Genomic DNA, 25563 nt, shown 5'->3' with positions numbered 1-25563 from the left:
CCCAGGCTAGGAAATTTCACTTTTTCTCACTTAAAGAGAATTCCTTCTCAACAGTTGCCAGATTCAACCCAAATATTTATATTTTTTTACTGTTTCTCCCACTCTCCTCATAAGCTTATGTTGTGTTTGTCTGTTGAGGTTGTGTGTGTGTATGTGTGTGTGTAAGTGTAAGAAATTTAAACCATATGGCAGGCATTTGCTTATGTCTGGGCAGAGAGGGCTGCCCTGGCTCCTCCTGGCACACTGACTGTTTTTAATAAGGGTCCTCAGCCCTCTTACCATCTTGCTGGCATCAACTGCCCTGCTGCTGTGAGGAGCTGGCGGCAGAAATTGTGCAGTAATTGGGTGAGGGTCCTCAAGGCTAATATGCCAGGATACTGATCCTGGAATATTGAAACCCAGCTTCCCACGCACACTCAGGTAAAATTCTGCTGTTACTTTGGGAATTGGAGGGACTCTGAAACACTCCGGAAGAACGGTGCCAGACACAGATAATTACTGTGATTTTCCTTTTGCTCTTTCTCTCTCTCCCCTCTTCTCTCCTTTCTTCTCTCCTTTCCTCTCTTTATCTTTCTGTTGTAAATAGAAGGCAAAATAGAAATACAGATTTTTATTGTGACCCCAGATGAATATTCCATGTGTACAAGAGAAAACCATACTGCCATGTCCCCAGTCCTCATTTTTCTGCTCTCTGAAGTATTTGCAGCTCTCAACTTTGTCTTTTTGTGATGTTCTGGAGTGTATATGTGTGTGTACATGCATGTGTGTCTGTATGTGTTGTATGTGTGTGAGTATGTGTATGTGTGTGTGTGTGTGTGTGTGTGTGTGTGTGTGTGTGTGTGTGTGTAGGGGGGATGAAGATAGGGAGGGAAAGTGGGAGAGGGAAAAAAGTCCTGGAAACCTGACTTCTCAATAAGTCAGTGAGCATTCCAAAGCTCCCAGTCTGTGCCAGAGTCTGTGGAAGGGTAGGTATTGGGGCTACAAAGACCAAAATTAAACATTTCCTGCTTTCTAGGAGTTTGCAGTCTGTGGTTGGGGATGGGGGGAAGGGGCAGAATCCAACAAGTCTGTGAATAACCAAATACAAAGGAATTTCTGGAGGCCCAAAGCAGTAGGACATTGGGAAATCTGACTCTTCCTTGGGCTGTGCCCCCTGAGCTGTGTTTTGCAAAGAGATAGAAAGGAGGAGGGAGAGGGCTCCAGACCTTGGGGGGGGGGGGGGGGGGTTTGGGGTGTGTCACTTAAACAAAGGCCCAAATTCACGATATGGAATGCTGTGTGCCAGGCCCAAGTAGCAGCCCAGTGTGATGAAAATGCAGACAAATAGGAAGTAGAGTAATAATAACATAAGAAAACAAAAGTAGGCAGGAGCAGGAAGGGGTCTCAGAAGCCGAGTCAAAGGCCAGCAGACATCGTTTCCCAACTGCCCCACTCCAAGCTTAGCAACAGACCAATGTGAAATTCTACCAACTTTTCTACTTGAAACCTGGAACCCTGAAAACAAATAGTCCCCCCCAAATCAAAAGTCTTTCATTTTCTTCTCCTTTGTTCTCAAGCTCTCAAAGGGCAAAGTAATCTGGAGTGGATGGATAAATCACGTTTCTCTAGCACTCTGCCATTGACAAAGCAATTCGTCTTGGCAACCCTGGTGACAGAGAAACTTGAGCATTTTTCTGCCCCAGAGAGGTGAAGTGACTGCTCCACACAGCGCCCATCCTGTAAGGTCCTGGAAAATGCACTGGCCTTGAAGAGTGAGTCCCAGCTCTGTCACTCACTAGGCCACTGGTGGCCAAGTCACTTCATTGGCCCTGTCAATTTCTTCCTTTGGGAAATGAGATGAGTTCTGGCTAGGCCTTCTAGGTCCTTGGGTGTGGCCTTTTGACTGAGTCCAAGTTTTATGGAGCATCTCTTTTCTTAAGGGGATTTGTTCTGTGAAGTTGGGATCAGTCCAAGGGCTGCCCTTGAGGACCTAGAGGGGGTTTGTTCTATAAAGTTTGGATTTAGTCAAAGGGCCACCCTTGAGGACCTAGAGGGCCACAATGTGCCTCAGGGCCGCATGTTGCCTCAAGGTCCCAGGCTCCCTACCCTATCCCTTCCTCTTGGCTCTAAATCTAGGACCCTGAAGGTCAGGATCAAGACTTGGGCCTAAGTCTCTGGCCTCCAGGTCCTCTATTTGTTCTACTCCCTCAAAAGAATTTAGTTCTTTTCTCTGATTCATAGGGTAGCTTAGTTTGGGAAACACTATTCTTGTCAAGCTCTCTCCTTTTATCCAAGAGAAAACTGAGGCCTGGAGAATTCGAGTGACTTGGCCTATCATTCTGTCAAACCCAGATCTCCTGGCAAAAAATTCAGTGCCCTTTCCACCATGCTGCCAATATTGTACCCCTATACAGGTCTACAATTGGCACCGTGGGTTTGGGGATGGTGTTAATGGGAGATATGATCCTGGCCCATGAAAGGGGAATGGAAAACCCTGTCTAAATGTGAAAACCACCTTCCTGAATTGCATGGGGGATCAGAAGAGTGACATCTGGGAGGGACAAAGACCCTGGGCAGCTCACAAGAGGGATCCCCAAGTCCTGCCTCTCCCCACACTGCTCTCTGCTTTGATTTTGCAAAAAGAGATGTAAACACTCTTGGGCTTGAGGGAGGGAAAGAATGAGAATGGTTGGGCAATGATGGGCAGGGTACAGGGCTGCTACCTTGGCTGTTGTTTTCCACACCCGTTTTAATCCCCACCAAGTGCACTGTCCAGGAAAAGCAAATATCTCCCTTTAGGCATGGGGGCTTAATTTAGACCTGTCATCCCACCCTCTGCTTGGGATAGACAAAGTGCTTCACCCCCTAGGCATGCAGCAAACTGAGAATAGGCTGGGGCTGGGGGCAGGGGTGGGGTGGGGGAATGGCCCAAAAGATGGCACTGTCACTGCCCAGACCAGTAGGGCATTTCATGTGGAAAGAAGTTTGGGCTTGGTATTGTAAGATTTCGAGGAGAGAGAGACCTTAAAAAGTGTGTGGCCCAAGGTTTCTGAACCTGGGTCCCTTGAACTTATATATGTAATTTTATATATATATATATATATATATATATATATATTGTATGTACATATATATGAAGAGAGATAGAGAAGAGAACAGAGGGGAGAGAGACAGAGAGAGGGAGGGAGGCAGAGACAGAGAGAAATCTCAGAAGGGGGGCTAGAGGCTTGACCAGACTAACTTCCAGAGGAGTCCATGATACCAGGAAAAAGGTCAACAACTGCTCTGCTTCAGACACCCCATTTTATAAGGGAGGAAACTGAGATTCAGAGAAGGAAAAGGACTTGGCAAAGGTTGCACAGAACCAGGATTTGAATCCAGGTCCTCAGCTTCCAAATCCTTACTCTTTGCCCTATACCTATGCTTACGATCAACAAGCAGTTATGAAGCACTGGACCAGTGCAGAGCACTGTCCAGGGTGCTGAGAGAGAAAGCCAAAGTCTGAGGAAGATATGCTTGCTGTCCTCATGAAGCTTACAGTCTTTAAGAGGACATGGAAAGATAATTCTAACACAATGTTACTGGATTTCTAATGTCACAAAGAGAGCCTTGGACCTTGAGTTCAGAAACCTAGGTTCTAGTCCTATTTCTCCCTGTGTAACCTTGAGTGAGTTACTTCTGTCTGGGCTTGAATTTCTTCATCTGATGTCTTTGTTGATCCTTCCAATTTTGGACATCTCCCGCTCCCAAAATATTTTCTATTTTTTGTTTATATTTTGTAGTTATGTCTGTTTTTTCATGTTAGTCCCAATGTAGGCATGGACTATTTCGTTTTTTGCCTTTTATCTTCAGCATCTGGCATTTAGTTGACACTTTAATATATGCTTGCTGAATACAATGGAATTGGATCTGTAAAAATGCAGGTTGTATGGTGGGAAAAAATTGCTGGATTTGAAATCATGGTACTTGGGCTGAGTTTTGACTCTGTCAGTTACCAAAGGAAGTTTCCCCCCTGACCGTTCCCTATACCAGTGAAATCACAAATCTAATCCTCCCAAAAGAACACTCTGTCATGTAATTTTATGAAGAAACTCAGGTGGCTAGGTAGTGCAGTGAATAGACTCAGGAGGATCTGAGTTCAAATCTGGCCTCAGACACTTAACACAAAAAAACTAGCTGTGTGACCTTGGGCAAGTCACTTAACCCCAATTGATCTACCTTCCCCCTCCAAAAAGCTAAAAAGCAAAAAAAAAAAAAAAAGAAACTCCATGGTATGTTGATTGGTGTTGAATTAAACATTAAAGAATTTGAACAAGGTATATTATCCTTTTTTCTGTATTGATTCAGCCCATCCATAAATGTTGAATGTCCCTCATATTATTTAGGTCCTATTTCATTTCGACATTTCTGGGTTTATAGTTGCCCTTTTTTTAAACAAGTCCTGTATATTTCTGGGTCAGTTAATTCCCAAGTATTTGATGAGTTTTGTTGTTGTAAATGGGTTTTTTTTTTTAGTTTTGGAGCTGGGAGGGCAGGGCAATTGGGGTTAAGTGACTTGCCCAAGGTCACACAGCTAGTTTTTTGTGTTAAGTGTCTGAAGCTGGATTTGAACTCAGGTCCTCCTGACTCCAGGGCCAGTGTTCTATTCACTGCACCACCTAGCCGCTCCTCATTTTTTATGTTTTCTTAATTTTTATTATTAGTAAATAAGAATACTAATGATGTTTTGTGGCCTAATCTTGTGTTGAATTTCTTTATTGTCTCCATTCATTTTTTTTTCTTGGTTGAAACAGTTGGCTTGTCTTTGCAATGCTCCCAACAAAATTCTTCTGAAGTTTAATAGACTGTCAGAGCTGGAAGGTGTCACCTCCTGAGATCACCTACCTTCCCCCCTACCTCTTCATTTTACCTAGGATGATGAAATGATGTACCCAATAACACAGCTAGTGAGTCACAGAGCCAGTGTCCCTTTCTACTAGGCTACACTGCCTACTCCGCTTGAAGAAACTGGTGCTCAGAGAAGTGAGGTTACTTGCCAAAGGTCACTTGGCAGCAGAGTTGGAATTACATTCCAGATCACCTGACTCCTATTCCACTGTTCTTTCTACTATATCATTCTGCTTTTTTAAACTCTCTTTTAAGAGAAACCAGGGTTTTCCTCAGGAAACTGCTTGCAAATGTTTAACAATCAGCTCTCCAGGGAGAGAAATTAAAACACTTTGCAATTTAATTTTTATTGCCAACATTTTTTCGGCACTTTTTCAAGTCTAGACAATCAATTAAACAGTCAGCCAAGCCCTAATTTGTAGCATTTCCCAATTTCTTTCTAAGCTGTAAATGCTCCCACAGGAAACTTAGCAATCAGCTCTCAGAGAAGATCAGAGCTGGCTTCCACACCCTTGCCCCACCTAATATACTGTTACTCACTTTAGAGCAGGATTTGGTATAAGGTACATCTGACTTGGCCTCCCTCCCAAAGGCTCTGCCATTTAATAATACTGGCTGACATTTATATACAACTTTACGTGTCATCTCATGATCTGCCCAGCAACCTTGTGAGGCAGGTGCTATTATTATCATCTCCATTTTACAGATGTTATTTAGACTGAGTCTCAGAGAGGTTAAGTGGCTTGCCCTTAGTCACACAGCTAATGTGTCAAAGCCAGAATTCCAACCCAGATCTCCCTGACTCCAAGGCTACCACTCTATCCACTATAATAACTGTAACAGAGTTGATTCCCTTCCCTGGCCTCAGTGTCTCCATTTGATGATTTCCAAGGTCTCTTCTGGCTCTGATTTTCTGTGATTAATTATTCTTTTTTTTAACTTTTCAGAGGGCAATTGGGGTTAAGTGACTTGCCCAAGGTCACACGGCTAGTTTTTTCTGTGTGTGTGTGTATTAAGTGTCTGAGACCAGATTTGAACTCAGGTCCTCCTGACTTCAGGGCCAGTGTTCTACACCTCCTAGCCACCCCTGTGATTAATTATTCTAAGGAGGACACAACTGGAAAATGGCCTATGTGGTCAGAATTTGGAACAAGATAGCAGAGGAGACAGTTGGCGGTCTGGAGGGGGATGCCACCCTTGGGGACCATTCTTGGGAAGGGGAAGGAAGAAAGAGAAATAGGGAGGTTATGGCAGGGATAGTACCAGCATCTGGAGATCATTGCTAATACTTGCCTCCCTGACACCCCAGGTCTAGGTATCTTGATTTGTCAACTTTGCCGTTTGATTTTAATTTTGTGTTGCATTCCTTTTTGTGTGTGCCTTGGTCTAGATTGTTATGTAGTCTTGGGTGAGGCAGACTGAAAGGCTTCTGTTCCCAGGGAGGGTTTGTCAGACATTGATTGGGGAAGTGCTTAACCCAGCCAAGAAGGGGTGGGGGTACAGGCTTCTCCAAGAACATTTATTTTTTTATATCATTTTTATTATATTATTTATTTATTATAAGCTGCCCACTCATTGGGCAGTTCTAGGAACCTATAGGCAGCTGGGTGGCTCAGGAAGACCTGAGTTCGAATTCAGCTTCAGACACTTAATAGCTGTGTGATTCTAGGCAAGTTACTTCACATAATCCAGTGGAAAAGTAAATGGCAAATCACTCCAGTGTCTTTGCCAAGAAAACCCCATGGCCAGTATTGGTGTGCTATGGTCCATGGGGTCATGAAGAGTTGGAAGTCACTGACCAATAACAACAGCAAGGAGGTGGCGCTACAGTGAATAGAGCACTAGCCCTGAAGTCAGGAGGATCTGAGTTCAAATGCAGCCTCAGACACTTAACACAAAACTAGTCGTGTGACCTTGGGTAAGTTACTTAACCCCAATTGTCCTACCTTCCCCCCTCCAAAAAGCAAAGAAATAAAATGAATAAAATTATTTTTAAAAATAGTGTTGTATGGCTAGTACTCAAAGGATCCTAGCTCTTGAGCTGGGAGGGACATCAGAAGCCATCTAGTCCAATCCCTTCATCTGCAAGAGGAGTAAACCTAGGTCCAAAGAAGGCAAGTGACTTGCCCAAGGTCCCAGAGCTTGGACCCCCGAGGCCCTAGGACATAGGCAATGCAGTATAACAAGACTGTCTTAGGAATAAGACCTGAGTATAAATCCTAGTCATGTTATGCCTTGGAGTCTCAGTTTCCTCCTATTTAAAATGAGTATAGTATCTCAGAGTCCTGTTAGGAAAATCCACCATAAATCAGAAGGTGCTTTATGAATCCTACAATGCTAGAGAAAGGGAAATTTGTTATTAAGAAACTACAATCTCTTGGGCAGCTAGGTGATGCAATGAATAGAGCACTTCCCCTGAAATCAGGAGAACCTGAGTTCAAATCCGGCCTTAGTCACTTAACACTTACTAGCTGTGTGACCTTGGAAAGTCACTTAACCCCAATTGCCCTGTCCTACCCCCTACAAAAAGAAGCTATAGTCTCTATGGCCAGCCCAGGGGTGGGGAACCTGCAGCCTCAAGGCCACGTGTGGCCCTCTAGGTCCTCAAGTGCGGCCCTTTGAGTCCAAGTTTTACAGACCAAATCCTTTTTATTAAGGGGATTTGTTCTGTGAAGTTTAGATTCAGTCAAAGGCCTGCCCTTGAAGACTTAGAGGGCCACATGTGGCCTCAAGGCTGCAGGTTCCCCACCCACAGCCTGGGCACTTTGAAAAAGGATTGTTGAAAGCTAATGAAGATTCCCATCCAGTTTTGCCACCTTCTTCCTCTATGCCTTGGGAGTAGTTAATGAGCCCCTCTGGACCTCCCAGTATGGTCTTCTTTAGAGATGGAAGAGTTCTTATGAATAGTTTAGTCACAGGACCATAGATTTCAGGTTATAAGGAACCTTAAAGGTCATCTCTCCAGCCCCTTCATTTTATAGATGAGGAAACGGGGGGAGCAGAGTAGGGCAGGGACTTGTTCATGGTCCCAAAGCTAGGAAGTGGCAGAGCTGAAAGTACACCCAGGCAGCTCAGCTGCAAGTCCAGGGCTCTCTCCAATATCTGCTGCTGTAGCTGCTTCTCAGTTGCTTCCAGTGTGAAACAAGGGTGTTGGATGAGAAAGACCCTTCCACTTCAAATACACTATGACCTAGATGACCTTGAGAAGTCCTTCCAGGTCCATGATCCTCTAAGAAATCAAACTAGATGAAATGTCTCCCCTCCCAAAGGCTAGGAGTCTTCACCCTAGGGATTGGAAATACCACTGTCCAAAGCTCACCCCGAGGACAGTGTTGGTGGGTTGCTTCTGAAAGCCTCTTTCTATTTCTGTAGGGAGGAGAAGGATACAGGGGTACTGTCCAGACCAGCAGGTTGGCTCTAAGCCTCTGGCACTGAATTCTATTTGTCACGAGTGAGGCCTGCAAAATACTGAATTAATCCCTTTCTTGCCCTCTCCTCTTTTTCCCTCCCTCTTCCTCCTTCCCCCTACCTCTCCTCTCTTCTTCGTCCTCCTCCTCTTACACCTCCTGTATGTGTCTCTCTCTCCCTCTCCTCTTCCTCCTCCTGATCTCTCCCTCTCCTCTTCCCTTCCATTTTCTCTCTCCTTCCTCTGCTTTAGTGGGGGATGAAGGTAATGGTTCCACTGAGTCTCAGGTTAGGTGTAGGGCTCACCAGTTGAGTTTAAGAAGTTAATGACTTCAGGGGCGGCCAGGTAGCACAGCGAGCAAGAGCACTGGCCCCAGTGTCGGGATGACCTGGGGATCGATTCCGGGCTCAGACACTTAGCACCCACCCAGAAACACCTGGCCTTGTAACCTTGAGCAAGTTACTTAACCCCAATTGCTTTTAAGAAAAAAAAAGAAGTTAATGACTTCATAAAAAAGGGTGAATGTCTCCAGGCTATAGACAGAGCACAGTAGGGTATATGTGTAATCCTATCTCACAGGACAGCTAAGGCTAGTGGATTTCTTTAGTTCAGGAATTCTAAGCTTCAGTGGACTAAGGCAATCTTGTATCTGTACTGAATTTGACAGAAATCCAGTGAGCCCTCAGGAGCAGGAGATGCCACCATGTTGCCTAGGGAGGAGTAAATCAGTCCAGGGCAGGTAAATGATCAGAGCAATGAGTCCCTGCACTTCCAGCTTGGGTGAGATGGGGAGAGGAAGAAGAGAGGAAGGAAGGAAGGAAGAAAAAAAGAATAGGAAGGAAAAAAGGAAAGGAAGGAAGGAAAAGAAAGGAAGCAAGAGAGGAAGGAAGGAAGGAAAGTCTGGCCAGTAGTTCAAGATGGGTTTAAATACTGTCTTTGCCACTCACTACTTATGTGACTCTTGACAAGTTGCTACATTTCTTTAGGCCTCAGTCTCTTCATCTGTAAAATGAGGGATTTGGAACAGATGACCTTGGGGGTCTCTTCCAACTGTAAATCTATGGGCCCTTGAGAACAGTGGGGAGAAGATTTTTCCTTTGGAGGAATTCCACTAGGGGTATCTTTATCATGTGGGTTTTATTGGGGCTTATATTCTCTGTGCTCAATCCCCTCCCCTGACTGTAGGGTCAAACTTGGGGATAAGAATTGTTCTGTTTGTCTGGTGATTTTGAGTTTCCCAAGGGCTCTTGTCATGCCAGTTTGTGAAACAGAAAGTGTTCATCTGATTAGCTCCATTTTACAGATAAGCAAACCAAGGTTCAGCTGAGGAAGAGGACTTGCCTGGGGTCACAAAGATTAAACAGGCCTTCTGATTTCAAGTCCAGCATTTTTAACATGACACCACATTGTATTGAGTGTCAAAATTGAGAGCCATTCTTGTCTCTAGAACAATTTGTAGTGTAAAAAACATGCTTTGCTGGAAATATCTTTGGGAGGCAGGGAGTAAAAGTATAATCATGGCCATTTTACAGAGAAGAAGACTGAGGTTGAGGAAATTTAAGTGGTTTTCTCACAACCATGAGACAGTAGTGATGGCATGGTGATTCTAAACCAAATCATCCAGTGTCAAAGCCAGTGTTCTTGCCATCATGTGTGCTGGTATTTCCTATTCCCAAACACAGACAGACCCCCTTAAAAATACTGCATCCTGAGCAGGACAATAGATTGGAGCAGAGATTTGTGCAGATGAGGAAAATGGGAGTGGGAGTAGGTTACTAGGTTTCCCCCATCCCCCATGAGCGAGGGCTGAGTCTGAGATGGCCCCACTCCCTCCCCTGACATTACCCCCCACAGCTCTCTTGGCAGTACACCAGGCTATTTCTGCACCTCGCCTGTTGCCAAGAGCATAGGCCCTAATTCTGGGTGGCATTTGACAGAGAAGGAAGCTGCCCCACAGCTAGTTAAATAGCAGCGAGCCTGGACCTCAAACCCAAGGCCAGTGTTTTCCCTCTTCACTCTGAGCAGCCACATCTCTCCTTGCTTCCATCTCAGACTTTCCCTTGGTGTCTGCTCCCAGCTTCCCCACGCCTAGACCGGCAGCATGGAGTGCCAAGAAAATCAGTACCGGGACCAGTGGGGACACTGTGTCACTTGCCAACAGTGCGGCCCTGGCCAGGAGCTCTCCAAGGTAAGACCAGCTAGAACATCTTTTTGATTTCTGCCCTGAAAAGTGGCATGAGGGTGGGGAGAGGGGAAAGGGAGTTGAAGGGGTACGGAACCAGCCAGTGTCCAAATCAGGCAACCCCAAGCCAGAAGGTTGAACACGACCCCATGGTCCCATGGGGAACTTTTTTTGGGGGGGAAAGAGGCTTCTAAAAATTATCTGTCAGGCTGATAGTGACTGACTAGAGAGAGAGAAACTTCCCCGTTGTTTCCTTTCTGCCTGTAGGAAAGGTCTCTGGGGTCTGGGACAAATGCCCAAATATCAAAGAGGGTCCATTCTGGCCCAGCACTGAGAATTGTCTCTGCTTGATGGTTATTCCATGAGCCTTCTCCTGAAACAACTTTTAGAACTTGAAAGAGGCTTAGAGATTCTAGAGTCTAGAATCTAGAATCTAGACCAAGTTGAATTTCCTAGAAGTCCCCCACCCCCACCCCAAGGTCAGAAAGGTAGTGAACAGCAGAGCCAAACTACAGTACTCCAAGAGATCTTGGAGAGCACCTGGTCCCACAGTTATCCTAGCAGGAATTCCCCTCCATGAAAGCAGGAACCTAGGATTTAGAGCTGGAAGGAACCTTAGGAAATGATCAAGTCTGACTCATTTTAGAAACAAGAAAACTGAGGCTCAGCAAAGGTCTTGCTTGCAAAGGTGACTTGCCCAAGGTCACAGAGGTGGTTAACTGGCAAAGCCAGAATATAATCCTTAACACATGACCTCCAGTGATGAGGGCTTTGGGAGACTGAGACATACGGTCCCGGGGAACCTCCCACAATACTCCTTTCTACTTTGGGACAGAAGATTATTTGAAATGTTTTTCTAATTTATTCATATTGAGAGAAAACTTGGTTTTTTGTGCTGTTCTCTCCATTTTTCTTGGTCTTGCCTACCCTTTTCTATATGAGTAGAGACCTAGATTTGGAGTAAAAAAGAAGCTATGTTAAAATACCACCTCACACACTTATGAATTATGTGGCCCTGGGCAGGTGACTTAACCTCTTTATCCCTCAGTTTCTTCAACTGTAAAATGAGGTGGCTGTGCTATATGGCTTCTGGGCTCCCTTCTAGTCTTAAATCTATGATAATGATCATATCTGCCAGTAAGTCTTCCTCAGCTAAAACTGCCCTCCATTTCCTCTAATTGCACCTAGTTCTGGCCTGATTTTCATCCTGGACACCCTAATGATCTGTTTCAACTTGTCAACGTCCTTCACAAAAAGGAATGCTTATTACTGACCACAGTAATCCAGATGGGATCTGAGCCTAGCACCATATAGAGGCCTTGACCTGTCATCTCCCTAGGGTAGTGAGCTGGCCCCCTCTGAATACAGCTCAAGATGGCAACATCTATTGTGATTTCATAGCTCCGCTAAAGTCCCCAGATCTTTTACATGTATACCCTTGGCCCGCCTCATCTTCTCTACCTTGTGCTATACCCCCACACACCCTGTTGTCACTGTGTACTAACCTCTCCCCCATCTATACTATCCACATTCCCCACTTCTGCCTCCCAGGTACCATTTCCAGTAGACCAAAGCAAGGTGGTTACATGGCTTGTCCTTCTCATCTTGATGATATGGACTAGGGGACACAGTAATTCTGGAATGAAAGCCTTGCTAATTCCTAACCGTGTAACCATTTTTGAAATCTCTAAGAGGGGGTTGAGTTAGGTGAGCTTCTAGCTTCCCAGGGAGAATAAATGCCTGCAATCTATGTCCTGTGTCCATTTCCTGCCAGGAATGTGGCTATGGAGAAGGAGGAGATGCATTCTGTACCCCTTGTCCTCCCCGAAGATACAAGAGTGGCTGGGGCCACCATAGCTGCCAAGCCTGCCTAACTTGTTCTGTCATCAACCGAGTCCAGAAAGTCAACTGCACTGCCACTTCCAACGGAGTCTGCGGAGACTGTCTCCCCAGGTGAGTCAATTGCCCAGCTTCTTGACAACGGGAAGGAAATTAAGTACTCCCATTTACAGAGGACTTTATACCTTTTAAAATGCTTTCATGTATTTAACCTTGCTTGAGCAACAGCTTAACAGCTTCCTGAAATGACGGCCATGTGCTTGCAGTGGCACCAGTGGTAAATCACTTGGCTGCTGTAGAACTCTGCCTTCTCATCTATACGATTTTTTACTTTGGGCCTTCTGAAGTTCCTTCAGAACCGATTGTTCATCTATAAGCCCCTGACCTTAGGTTCAGAGACTGGTTCAGGTGTTTATTGATTGGGTAGCCTTGGACAAATCTCTTGACCTCTCAGAGTCTCAATTTCCTTGTATTTAAAACTGGGGAGCTGGGGTGGCTAGCTGGTGCAGTGAATAGAGCACTGGCCCTGAAATCAGGATGACCTGAGTTCAAATCCAGCCTCAGACACTTAACATGGACTAGCCATGTGACCTTGGGCAAGTTGTTTAACCCCAAGTGCCCTCCAAAAAACAATAAAATAAAAGTAAAACTGGGGGGCTGTACTAGGTGACTCCTGGGGTCACTTCCACTGTTGACATTCTATGTTCTAGATATACATTTGTGTGACCATGTCTCCTCCAAGACAGCCTGGTGAGAGAGAGCACAGTGATAAGCTGTCCTTCAGGTGCAGAATAAAGTCTTGCAGATTGATTTGAGTCTCAGGTCCAATCTGTCATTAACATTCTACATTTTAGGGGCGGCTAGGTGGCACAGTGAATAGAGCACCGGCCCTGGAGTTGGGAGGACCTGAGTTCAAATCCAGCCTCAGACATTTAACATTGACTAGCCATGTGACCTTGGGCAAGTCACTTAACCCCAATTAATCTTCCCTCCCCCCTCCAAAAAAGCAAAAAAAAAAACCCTAAACATTCTACATTTTATGAATTGCATCCCTAAGATTTCTCAGTTCAGGAATAAAAACATATTCCTTCCTTCCTTCCTTCCTTCCTTCCTTCCTTCCTTCCTTCCTTCCTTCCTTCCTTCCTTCCTTCCTTCTTTCCTTCCTTCCGAATCCTTTTATTAAACTACTACTGTATTAGTAGCCAGGCAAGACTGAGTTTACATAAGGCATGTTCTTTGCTCCCATGAAGTAAAGGATATGACACAGACACAGATAATGGGGGTGCACAGTATAACATGTTACGAGCCCTTGGGAGCAACAAAGTGATGTGTATTGACAGTATTATTATCCCCATTTTATGGATAAGGAGATTGAGGCTCAGACAGTGGAGGTGACTTTCCCAAGGTCAAATCAAGTAATTGGCAGAATCTGGTCTCCAACCACGGTATTCTGCCTTCTAATTCTTTCTGGCATTCCCACTCATGTGAGAAAAAGGTACAAGCCTGGCCTTCACTGAATGGCCACCATACCCACTTATTCAATGGAAACATTTCTTTAGCATCGATCTGGCTTATGCCCAAATAGGGGTTGCTTTCCCACCATGGCTGATCTCCAGTACTTCATAATAACATCAAGGTGTGACCATGGGTACTTGATGGTGAGGCCAGATGTGGAGAGCCAAGCCCACCCAGGGACCCCTGCCCTTCTGTGGCAGTGTGTGATAGTGATAGAGAGGAGAAGAAAAAGTTAGGTGAAAAGATAGATAAAAGATTACTTAACCCTCCAGTGTGGTGGAAAACCGAGTCAACTTTATTCAGCTAAGAGTCCAGTATATATAGTGTGAAACTGCATAGTCATCATAAGCCACTGTCTTTGGGATTACACCATTGCCCTAGTTTCCATTCACCTCATACGTGACGGCCTTGTACTCTATCCTTGTTATCAGGGTACGAGTACTGGGCAGGATGTTCCAAACCTCCTTAAACCTCCCGAGAACAAGATGGAGCTGTCCCAAGGCTTCTAGTTAATACTACATTGCTACGTTATGCTAGTTTCCCCTGAGAACACTGCAGGCGTCCTTGTTTCCAGCCCAGGAGCATGTACCACACTTCTCACGGGCATGTGATGCCCATACCTGTGAGCTTTCCTGGGGGATGGGGAACTGAACTGGGCCTGTTTAGCAGGGTCTTATGCTGAGAGGGCTTATTCAGCTAGCAGGGTCAGAGCCCCACTGGCTGTGGTCCTCGACAGCCAGATCCTACAAAACTGGAAAAGATGAGAGGATCTAAGACGTCAAGCTGGAAGTGACATCAGAGGCCAGCTAGCTAGAGTCCAAGGTCCCCCATGGGATCATTGGCTTAGGACCAGAATTGACCTCAGAGGCCAGTTAGTCTTAACTCTTCTTATTTTTTTTTTGGAGGGGGAAGGTAGGACATTTGGGGTTAAGTGACTTGCCCAAGGTCACACAGCTAGTTTTTTGTGTTAAGTGTCTGAGACCAGATTTGACCTCAGGTCCTCCTGACTCCAGGGCCAGTGTTCTATTCACTGCACCACCTAGCCGCCCTTAACTCTTATTTTACAGGGGAGGAAACTGAGGAGAGAGTGATTTACCCAAGGCCACATAGGTAGTAAGTGGAAGAGGCCAAATTTGAAGCCAAGTTCTCTGACTCTAGGCTTCAAGGACAGACCTGGAAATGGAGCTTCTGTACATCTTTGGGAAGCTTCCTAACTTCTCCAATTTCTTCTTTTCCTATTTCCTCACCTCCAGGTTCTACTGTAAGACCCGAATCGGTGGCCTTCAGGACCAGGAATGCATCTCATGCACCAAGCAAACCCCCATATCAGAGGTTCAATGTATGTATCTTCTCTACTTCTGTCCTTGGGGATGAGCAGAATTAGCATTCCAGGGAGGTGGGTGCCCAGAAAGCATGCTGCATTGAAGCATCGACTGGGGAAAGCCAGAGGGACCTCAAGCCGTAGAAATCAGAACCACAAAGAGGACTTTAGAGCAATGTTGTAGAGTAGGCAGAGTAGGGTTCCAGTGGTGTGACTTCAAATCCTAGCTCTGGGAGACCTTTGCTGAGACAGTGGGGCCCTGAGGCCATAGGGCTTTGGACCAGGTCAAAAACTAACAGGACTAAGGGCCCTCAGCATTCATCTAGTACAACCTCTACCCAAAAGGAGTCCCTGTTTTAACGTAGCCAACAACAGGTTGTCCATCCTCTGTTTGAAAAGGATACTTTGAGAATCTGGAATTCAAAGTTTTAAAATCGAATACTTTAAAAATTATTATTATTGTTATTGTTATTATTCACATGCAACTGGGAAATAAGATATACAGACACTGGGATATGGAGATCCATCTTATGCAACTGGAAAGTCGGAGGGGGGATGGAGGAGGATATAGGAGAGAGCAGATTGGGGGAGGGGGTATTCAGTGAGATCGCTGTTTTGGGGTGGTGGGTAGGGGACAGACAGGGAGAAAATTTGTAACTCAAAATCTTGTGGAAATGAATGTTGTAAACTAAAAATAAACATAAAATTTATCTTAAAATAAGTAAGTAAATGAATAATTTTTTTTTTTTTAAAGAAAAGGATAGGGGCAGCTAGGTGGCACAGTGAGTAGAGTGCTGGCCCCGGAGTCAGGAGGACCTGAGTTCAGATCCAGCCTCAGACACTTAACACACACACACACACACACACACACACACACACACACACACACACACACACAAAACCTAGCTGTATGACCTTGGGCAAGTTACTTAACCCCAATTGCCCTCCAAAAAGCAAAAAAAAAAAAAGAGGATACTTTGAGATCTAGATCTAGGCTCCCCTGAAAATCAGGGTTAGAAGAAACTTTGGATAGCTTCAAGTTGAAGAAACTTATTTTGTGGGTAGGATGAGAAGACCAGTAACATGCCCATGTTACTAGGTCTTGTGATCATACAGTGAGCAAATGAAGGCAAAGACAGGCCCAGAACCCATGCTCACTCCTCTCACCTCCCAAGTCCAGTGCTCTTTCCATTGCACCACACTACCCTCTTAGTTTACCCCAGTGGAGAAGAGATCTCAGTGCAGTGACCTACAGGTAACCAGGATGAGGAGAAGCGTTAGGCACTAGGACTTGAGAGAGCCACAATTGAAGCCATGTTCTGGCCTGGAGAAGCCCCACCTCATGGCGGGAGTTGTGCCCAGCAAAGATCAGAGGCTACCACCTTGTCCCTTGCCCCATTCTCATTCTCCTTTCTATCTTGTACCACAGGTGCCTTCAGATTGAGCTCCGTGAAGCTCGAGGTACCCACAGCACCCCCTCAGGAAGCCACACTCATGGTGCTAACAAGCAGTGTGCTAATAGTTTTTGCTCTGGCCCTCATATCCTTTGGCATCATCTACTGTAAGCGTTTCATCAAGCGCCAGTTCCGGCATGGTAAGGCATGATGCTGACAATGTTGATGTAGCACTTATATGGTGTTATGAGGTTTACAAAATGTTTCCCCCATATTCTCTTATTTGATCCATCCTCACAAGAACCCTGGAAGGTAAGTGCTATTATTATCTCTATTTTATAGATGAGGAAACTGAGGGTAAGTGACTTTGCCTGTGTTCACACTGCTAGAAAATGTCCAAGGCAGGACTAGAACTCAGGTCTTCCTGCCTCCATATCCGGACTCTTGGTTCACAGCTCTTCCTGCTTCCTCTTGGGTGGCATGAGTGAGGTCCAATAGACCGAGTCACTCTCTGGGACTTGGAGGCAAGATAGACCCAAAGAGGTAATCAGGGACAGAAATTGTACTTGATTTAGAATCAGAGGACCTAGGATCAAATCCTGACTTGTCCACTTCCTACCTGTGTGATCTTGGGCAAATCATTTCTGTTCCCTGCACCTGTTTCCTACTTTGTAAAATGAGGGGGTTAGACTAGATGAACACCAAAATCTCTCCCAGTGGTATCTATGATATTATGTGCAAAGATCATACGAAGAAACTGGATCCTATCTGCATTGGTATTCCTGCTGAAAATGAAACTGGAAGATGTAAAGTGTAATTTTTAGCTAAATGGAAGAATCCATGAGATCTCCTCAAAATGGGGAATAAAAGTTTGCTCATAATGCACCTACAGGCGGTAATAAGAAATAGGATTGGGTGGCTAGGTGATGCAGTGATTAGAGCACCAGCCCTGGAGTCAGGAGGACCTGAGTTCAAATCCAGCCTCAGACACCCAACACAAAAAAACTAGCCATGTGATCTTGGGCAAGTCACTTAACCCCAATTACCCTCCACCAAGCAAAAACAATAAAAAAATTTTTTATAAGAATAGGATAATACGAAATAGGATTTCGTGGGCTACTTGGGTCATCTCACTTTGTAATGTTTATGATAAGTGGACATGAACAGGCCACCATGAAGAAAATCTTAGCTTATGTACCAGAATTGGATGAGGTGAAGAGATTATCAGGAAAAAACTTGACAAACCAAGGTCTATATCTGTGATTTAATGTAAAGTTGGGCACCAGGGATGGTGGTAGAAAACATGTTTATGATTAAGACATAAAGGCACCAAAGGCTTATAGAGTACCATCAGTTGTCTCAGCCCTGTTGATAGTGAATACTTTCTGAAGAGTATGAGAAGGCTCTCAATGTAATCAGCCCCAAACAACATCATGAAAAATGAAATTGACAAACAGAAAACAGCTGGTTACTCATGTGGGAGTCATTTTTAGAATCAGGTGTCTGTGCAATCAGATCATTGACTAGTTAAAGTAAAGGTCAAAACCCAAACCAAATTAGAATAAAGGATGAACATGAGAAGACACTGTGTACAATTATAGCAGCTCCATCCTGAGGTATTCAAGTAACTGTTGACCCTGAAACATGAGCAATGGATGAAGAAAAAGAAACTGACATTGACCATCACTATTTGCCACAGAAGTGTAGCAGATGTAAAGCAATGTCATAATGAGGAGGCCAAAAGAGCCCAGAAACCACTTTAACCAAGCATTTTTGTTAGATTTACCTCAACCACATTGCCCCATTAACCTTTGCAGATGGAACCAAAAGGAGAACAATAAATAGGTGTTATATAGAAGAGATTTTCACACATTTGTATGGCAAGCTATTCTCATCACTGATAGTGGAGCAATCATAGACTAAACTCTGCTACAAGTTTAGGAATTGATGTACTATTCTAGGAAATAGGGTACTTAGGAAGCCAAGGCTAGTCGCAGATCGGTCAAGGTAGTCAATAAAGATCCATTAAGTACCTTCTGGGGTGTGCTCTGTGCTAAATGCTAAGGATTCAAATACAAATGAAAACAAATAGAAATTGGAGGCAATGTGGGAAGGCACCTTGTTGGGGATATTTTGGAGATCTCTAGAGAAGTCTCAAACTGTATAGCTGGTAGGAAATGGGGAGAAAGACTGTGCTGGATCCACTCCTTAAATAGAGGCCCTGCAACATGGCCCTGCCCTGCAACTGCACCTGACTAAAAATCATGTCCTTCCTTTTCAAAATATCTCAGCGGAGATAATTCTAAAATAGAAAAAAAATGGCACCAACTCACAGGGCCAGAATAGTCAAGAGAAACAAAGATCAGGGTGTGCTGGATCCAGCACATACAGAGCAGATTGTTAAATTTCCTGGGTGAACATTTGCACATCAGAAATCAGCAGATGCTCCAAAATCAGGGATTGATCAATTGTTTTCTTGACTGTCTAGATTTCAGAAAGTGATGGAGAAAATAATAATTATGCAGATGCTTGCATTTTCAGAGAGCCTGATGTTAAACATTTATAGGCATGTCCTTCAGCAAGTTTTAGGGGGAAAGCTAATGAGCATTTGTTTGATTGTGTTGAGTTGAAGTGTTAGCTGCACAACCAAGTGATGTCAGGATGGTGATTGGAGAGATACAGGTCTGGGGCTCAGAGGAGTTGTCATGGACTAGAGATTTGGGAATCATCTGCTTGGAGGTGGTAGTTAGTGGTAGAAGTAACTTAAGATTCTCAGGGAAGAGCATAGAGAGAGATAAAGAGAAATGGAGAGGAGAATAAAGGAGGGGAATGAATGATCAACAGAATGTTGGGGGGAGTGAGATCTGAAAAAAGGATGGGGAACCAGCATAGAAGAGAGTTTTGCAAAGCTCTTTACAAATATTATCTCATTTGATTCTCACAACTCTGAGAGGTAGGTGTTATTATTATCCCCAGTTTACAGATGTGGAAACTGAGGCAAACAGAGGTTAAGTGACTTTGCTTAGGGCCACCCAGCTAAGTAGTTTTAGAGGCAGGATTTGAACTTGGCTCTTCCTGACTAAATCCTGCACTCTATCCTTGGCATCACCTAACTGCCTTAAAGAGAGAGAGATTAGGGTGGGTAGGTGTGTAGCGGCAAGCACCCCAAGCACGTCCTCAGGGTTTGCTGCCCATACAGGTTCTTGGATCTGCTTTGTCAAAGGAAAGCAACTCAAAATGGGTTAACAAGCTTACTTTAATCAGTCAGACATATATCGTTTACCTTGTTCAGGGGAAATGGTCAGCACCCCGAACTTCAAAGCATGCAGGCAGAATTATCAAGACAGAAACAGATCAAGTAGACAGCTTTCCAAACTGTCCAGCCATTACATCCATACCCAGTCAACATCTGGGTTTCCACATCTGGGTTTTTCAAAGCCGGGGGACTCTCAACAACGGCTTCCCAGAATTCAGATCAAATCACAGAACACATCTCAAAGTGAGTCCCAAAACAAAGCTACACATCAGGGCTTATATAGCCTTCTCCTGGCTCAGAGAATGTAACAACCTTATTGACCCACTGGCCAATCAAAAAGTATCTACTGAAAAACAAGCCTCCCTCCCCAGGCTTCTGGTGCACTTTAGCCTAGGGGCAGGGAAGATCTTCCAAATTTGCATTCCCATTACAAGGTGGCACAGTGAATAGAACACGGGCCCCCTGGAGTCGGGAGGACCCAAGTTCAAATGAGGCCTCAGACACTTAACACTAGCCATGTGACCTTGGGCAAATCACTTAACCCCAATTGCCCTGCCCTCCCCCCTCCAAAAAGCAGGGGGGAAAAAAAGATGGATAAAAGTGAATATGTCTGTGTTCCCGGGGAGCTTGGGTTCTTTCAGAAAAGGCCATCTTTGCCCACAAGGAAGTTAATGCAATGGGGGGGGGGGGCACTATACTTGACAAGACAACTAGGAGTGCTGGGAGGTGAGTAATTGCTTAGCAAAGGACTAGGCCACCACAGAGAGCTAGAAGAGAGAACATGGAGGCTCTGGCTCTGTTAATATAACCTTTGAGTGACTGGAACACTGGATTGGAAGGCAGCCGTGTCACCTTGGATACTTCCCTTCTGGGGCCTGCTTCCTCATCTGTAAAACTAGAGGGTTGGATTTGGTGAATTCTGAGGTCATTGCCAAATTTACATTCATCTAATCCTAGCCACCTAGGGGCTAAGGATTGCACATTGACAGGAGGAGCCGGGCCCTTGCCCGCAACACAGTTTGGAGAGACACAAGGTTGAGTGTTGAAGAAATGAACAAGGTGACCCAGTCGGAACCATGTGGCTGATGGAGGGCTAGGTGTGGGAAGCAAGCAAGACAGGTGCAAGAGTTCCCCACGAAAGTGTCACTCATAAGACTGTACAAGTGAGTCACCAGGGAAAGGATTGAGTTCTCCAGGAGAGCTAAGGACAGCCAGACTTCCATTTTTTCCAGTTCAGTCACTGTCTTTCCTTGCAGGGCAGCCAACTGAGTCAAAATAGCCCACTGGTGCCCAGTGGGTCTAGACAGACAGCGCTGGCTTCCCTATCCAAGCCAGGGTCGGACACTGGCGTGAGGAAAACTTGGGAAGCAGCAAGGTGGGCCCCATTTGGGGCAGCTGAGCACTTGAGACAGACCCACCTTCTATAGTCTGTAGCTATTATCAGGGCATCCTACTTCTCAAAGCCTCATCTATCAAATGAGGATAACAATCAAGGAAAGGCAATTTAGATGCTCCAAAGGTTGGTGGGACTTCCATGTGGAACAGGCCACTAAATTTGGACATTTTCAGTCTTGAATGAAAAAGGTCAAGAAGGGCCATGATCCAAGAGAATAAAATCTTGAGGCCAAATATGGCCTTGGTCACTGCTTAGTAACAGTATCAGTTAGGTTAGTATCAGTGCCACCCCTGAAAGACTGAAAAACATAGTCTCTTGGAATAAAACTGTCCCATAGCAAGCAGGGATGGTGGCTAGACAGTGCAGTGGTTTGAACCACAGGCCCAGACTCGGGAAGAATTGAATTCAAATCCAGACTCAGATACTTACTAGCCTCAGTTTCCTGATCTGCAAAATGGATATAATACTAGCACCTAGTTTTTGGATTGTTGTAAGGATTAAATAAGATAATATTTGTAAAACACTTAGCATAGTAACCAGCATACAGTAAGCGCAAAATGGTACCTACTATGTACTTTACATAGGCACTGGGTGTACAAAGCCCAAAACAGAACGCCCCTGCCTTTCAGAAGCTTACATTCCACTTGGAGGAAAGGCGATCAGTCTGCCAATAGGGATTTATTAAACACCTAAACTGTGCTAGGCCCTAGGGATACAAAACCCCCAAACTCCAAACTCAGCCCCTGCCCTCAAAGAGCTTACTTTCTTTTTTTTTTGGAGGGGATAAGGCAGGGCAACTGGGGTTAAGTGACTTGCCCAAGGTCACATGGCTAGTTTTGTGTTAAGTATCTGAGGCTAGATTTGAACTCAGATCCTCCCAACTCCAGGGCCTGTGTTCTATTCACTGCACCACCTAGCCACCCCAAGAACTTACATTCTAGTGGGAGAGACAACGTGTAAACAATTGAAAACACACAGGAGATATATGGGGCAGGGGAGGGGTGAAAGGAATAAGCATTTATTAGATAGCTGTCATATATTTTCTACATATTATTACTTCATTTGGTTCTCCCAGCAGCCCTGGGAGGTAAGGTTCTGTTATCATCCCCATTTCATAGGTGAGGAAACTGAAGCAAATAGAGCTTAAGTAACTTGCTGAGGGTCTAGTAAGCATCTGAGGCTGGATTTGAACTCTGATTTTCCTGATTCCAGACAAAATGGAATGATCCCACTCTCAAGGACCTTACATTCTATGGTACTTAAGGAGTGGTAACAGGCTCATACATCAGCATATTAATCAATGTCTCAAGCCATTAGAAAAAGATGTCTCTGAAAAGAAAGACGCTGGAAATATTGTCTTCCCTGCTAGGTGAATTGGAACTCACTGTTTTTGAATTTGTAATCAGGGGTGGCTAGGTGGTATAGTGAATAGAGCACCGACCCTGGAGTCAGGAGGACCTGAGTTCAAATGCTGCCTCAGATACTTAACACAAAAACTAGCCATGTGACCTTGGGCAAGTCACTTAACCCTAACTGCCCTGCCTTCCCCCCTCCAAAAAGAAAAAGAATTTGTAATCAAAGACAGCTTAGAGCAGTGGAATATGGGTCCAAGGGTTAAGGGTCAAAATCCTGGTCAACTTCCTTTTATAGAGGAGGAAACTGAGGCACCTCAAGGGTCCATTTGGGTCCCCCAACTTTAAGCTTATGTTATTAACTAGTCATTTCCACCACACTGGCCTCCAGAACTGGGGACGGGGACCACAACCAGTGCTTTGGTCATAGTGGATGAGGTACAGTCCACTCATTGGAAAACAGAGGATGAGGTCACAATGCTGACCCAAAACTTAGCCAATCAGCACCTGCCTGGGCCTTTAAATTCGGCTGAAAGCAAGTCTGGCCCCAGAGGGTCTAACTAACTGGGCCCAGAGTCTAACTAACAGCTTGCCCCTCTACAAGCTGGCTGGCATCAGGTGAGCCAAGCTTGGGGGTAACAAAGCTGAGGGCTCTTTTCACCCCTACTTCCCTACACAGAGACCACCCCCACTGCCTTTGTGTTCATCCTGATTTACTTAGACACACAGAAGCATGGCTTGGAGAGCTGATAGCCTGACCAGTAGCAGGTAGGAAGCTAGCTGGGGAGGAGGGGTAGAAGAAGGCCCTCTGCCTTCCACCTCACTCATTACTTTCCTTCCTCTGCAGGCTTCATTGGATCTCCAGACTTTCGGGGGCAGGCTTCTGATTATGCTGGCCCATGCCCCAGCAGAGAACTGGACATGAAGAATTTGGGTCCTGTTATCGAGCAAAATGGAGGTGAGCATCTCTTACTCCTGTGTTATTTATTCTTTAGAGCCCTTTATACAGTGGAGAAAGCCAAAAGCCAGTCTCAGGCCCCCCTGGAAAGGGGATAATTTGAGCATTTGAACCCATATCTATCAACTCTTTAAATGCTACATATGCCTACTTTGGTAGGTGGGCTGAGCTCAGCCCTCCCCTTGAGGCATAGCACTTGGAACTCCTTACCAGAGTTCTGTTTGTCAGACCCACCATATCCCAGGTAGGGCGTGATTAGTGAGACTTGGCCAAAGTAAAAAAAAGGAAGGCAGAGGGGATTCTGTCAGTGGCAAAAGACCCAGGGTTCAAATCCTCCCAGCGTTTTTCCTACTGAGGAGACAAGTGTTAGTTCCTGTGCCTGTAATAGCCCACCCCATCAGGATGGTGAGGAAATTATAATGCCCTAGTTGGAATCGGGTGCTATGGTCTCATCTGTGACTTCAATATCGGGTGACTTCCTGTTTCCAGTCTCTGAGGATTCAGTGCAGTTTGTGGCCGATAATCCAGCACCCAGAATTGAAGGAAATGAGCATCTCCACCACCTACACGCCAACCTCGAGCCTTCCCCCAGGCAGCTGGCCTGCAATACCACTGATGCCCAGGTGCTCATCCATACCCGCCCGCCTTCTGAAGCCCAATGTGATCCGACGGGGCACCCCCCAACACTTCCTTCCTGTGCCTCGGAAACACAGTCGTGCTGGGCCCATGCCCCTGTAGAATGCACTGAGCTGGACCTTCACAAATTTTCGAGCTGCAGCCCTTACACCAGTGCAGAAGGGCACAGGGAAGCTGTCATCTGGGCCATGCCAGGGGGCACTGGAGATAGAGTGGGGTTCACCCCTTCCTTATACCACTTAGAGGGAAAGTCTCCTGCACCAGATTCTTCCTTTAAGGTAATGAAACCCAACATCACAAGAGGATAGGCATACTGGGGACATGCAGAGAATGGTGAGGAAGAGGAAGAGATCCCAAGGGTCTAAACTGGCTTTTTTGCTTCCTCCCTAGGTCTCTTCGGCCAATGGTGGCCACATGTCCTGGTAAAACTGTCAAACCACATTACTGGACTTCAAACCCCCAGTATTGATGACTTATTCCATCTCTGCTCTGCGACCCTGGGGGGGGGGGGTGCAACTCAGCTCCCCAGGCTATCCCTCCATTTTCCAAAAACAACTGATTTAACTATTTGAATGGTCTTTCTTGTGTCTGGGCAAGGGGAAGTGGGTGCCACCAAGGCTGCTTGAACATTTCTTGTATTTTTTTTTACTAAGCTCTACAAATCAACCTAGAAGTTAAGGGGAAAAGGGGTTGGTAAAAGGAAAGATTGAGATTTTCACTAGCAAGTACAACCCCTGATGAACCTTTCACCTCCCCCAGCCTCCCGCTTTTTTTAGAGGTTGGCGAAGGATCTGAATTTAGATGGGTTTGAACATTCACTTGAAAAACCCTCAGTAGCTCTGACTGCCAAAACAGTGGTGGACCCTGGGGGAAAAAAAAAAACATACCTGGCCTTGAGAACCTAAGGCTAGATGGTTTCACTGCCCATCCTACCAACTCAGGAAATGCCCATCCTGTGGGCCTCACTTGTCAACTGGTTGAGACCTGTGTTTACCCAGTGTTTTATTCCCAGCTACTTCTAGGGGTCCCCCAACTACTTGGGTCCGAAGACAAGTATTTTTTTTTCCTTTGGTTGTTGGAAAATGGAATGCCAGCATTGAAGAAGACCTCAGAACAGGCATTGGGGGTTGGGATTGGGGGATCCCTCACGGGGCTCAGGGATCATATTTATGGTGCTTTTGTGAATTTCAAAAGACTTCTATCTCATGTGTCTGAGTTACAAGAACAGCCATCTCCCCAAGATTCTAGAGCATTGGCTTGCAAAGACTGGCTGGCCAGCTGACTTGCAATGTTTTTCCTCCTCTCCCCTGCACCCTGTCAGCTCTGACAAGCCTAACAATTATTGAGCACCTCCTCTTTACAAGGCCCTGTGACTATTCTGATGGATGGAAATGATGCAGGGACTTAATTTATATAGGAAGCTGCTTAGAAGCTTAATAAAC

The 25563-nt window shown here is 45.3% G+C and overlaps 1 protein-coding gene across 2 annotated transcripts in view; it reads left to right on the top strand.

The window, feature by feature from the left end:
• EDA2R (ectodysplasin A2 receptor) overlaps positions 1-24948 on the top strand; it is a 30105-nt gene extending 5157 nt beyond the window's left edge. Inside the window, exons 2-8 of one of the 2 annotated variants that reach the window (XM_069100406.1) lie at positions 10350-10460; positions 12229-12407; positions 15062-15147; positions 16559-16723; positions 23375-23485; positions 23975-24399; positions 24512-24948. In XM_069100406.1, the coding sequence (XP_068956507.1) occupies positions 10374-10460; positions 12229-12407; positions 15062-15147; positions 16559-16723; positions 23375-23485; positions 23975-24399; positions 24512-24547 (1089 nt within the window). In that variant the 5' untranslated portion in view covers positions 10350-10373 and the 3' untranslated portion in view covers positions 24548-24948. Of the gene's footprint in view, positions 1-10324; positions 10461-12228; positions 12408-15061; positions 15148-16558; positions 16724-23374; positions 23486-23974; positions 24400-24511 lie in introns of both variants that reach the window. The other variant, XM_069100405.1, reaches the window with a different exon arrangement.
• Positions 24949-25563: the final 615 nt, after the last annotated feature.

Source organism: Petaurus breviceps, unplaced genomic scaffold (genome assembly GCF_028583685.1).
Source record: "Petaurus breviceps papuanus isolate PSGF00001 unplaced genomic scaffold, PetGlider_PUasm1.0 400, whole genome shotgun sequence".
Taxonomy (NCBI): domain Eukaryota; kingdom Metazoa; phylum Chordata; class Mammalia; order Diprotodontia; family Petauridae; genus Petaurus; species Petaurus breviceps.
Note: the sequence above shows the minus strand (reverse complement) of the source record. Positions and strands in the feature narration are given on the sequence as shown.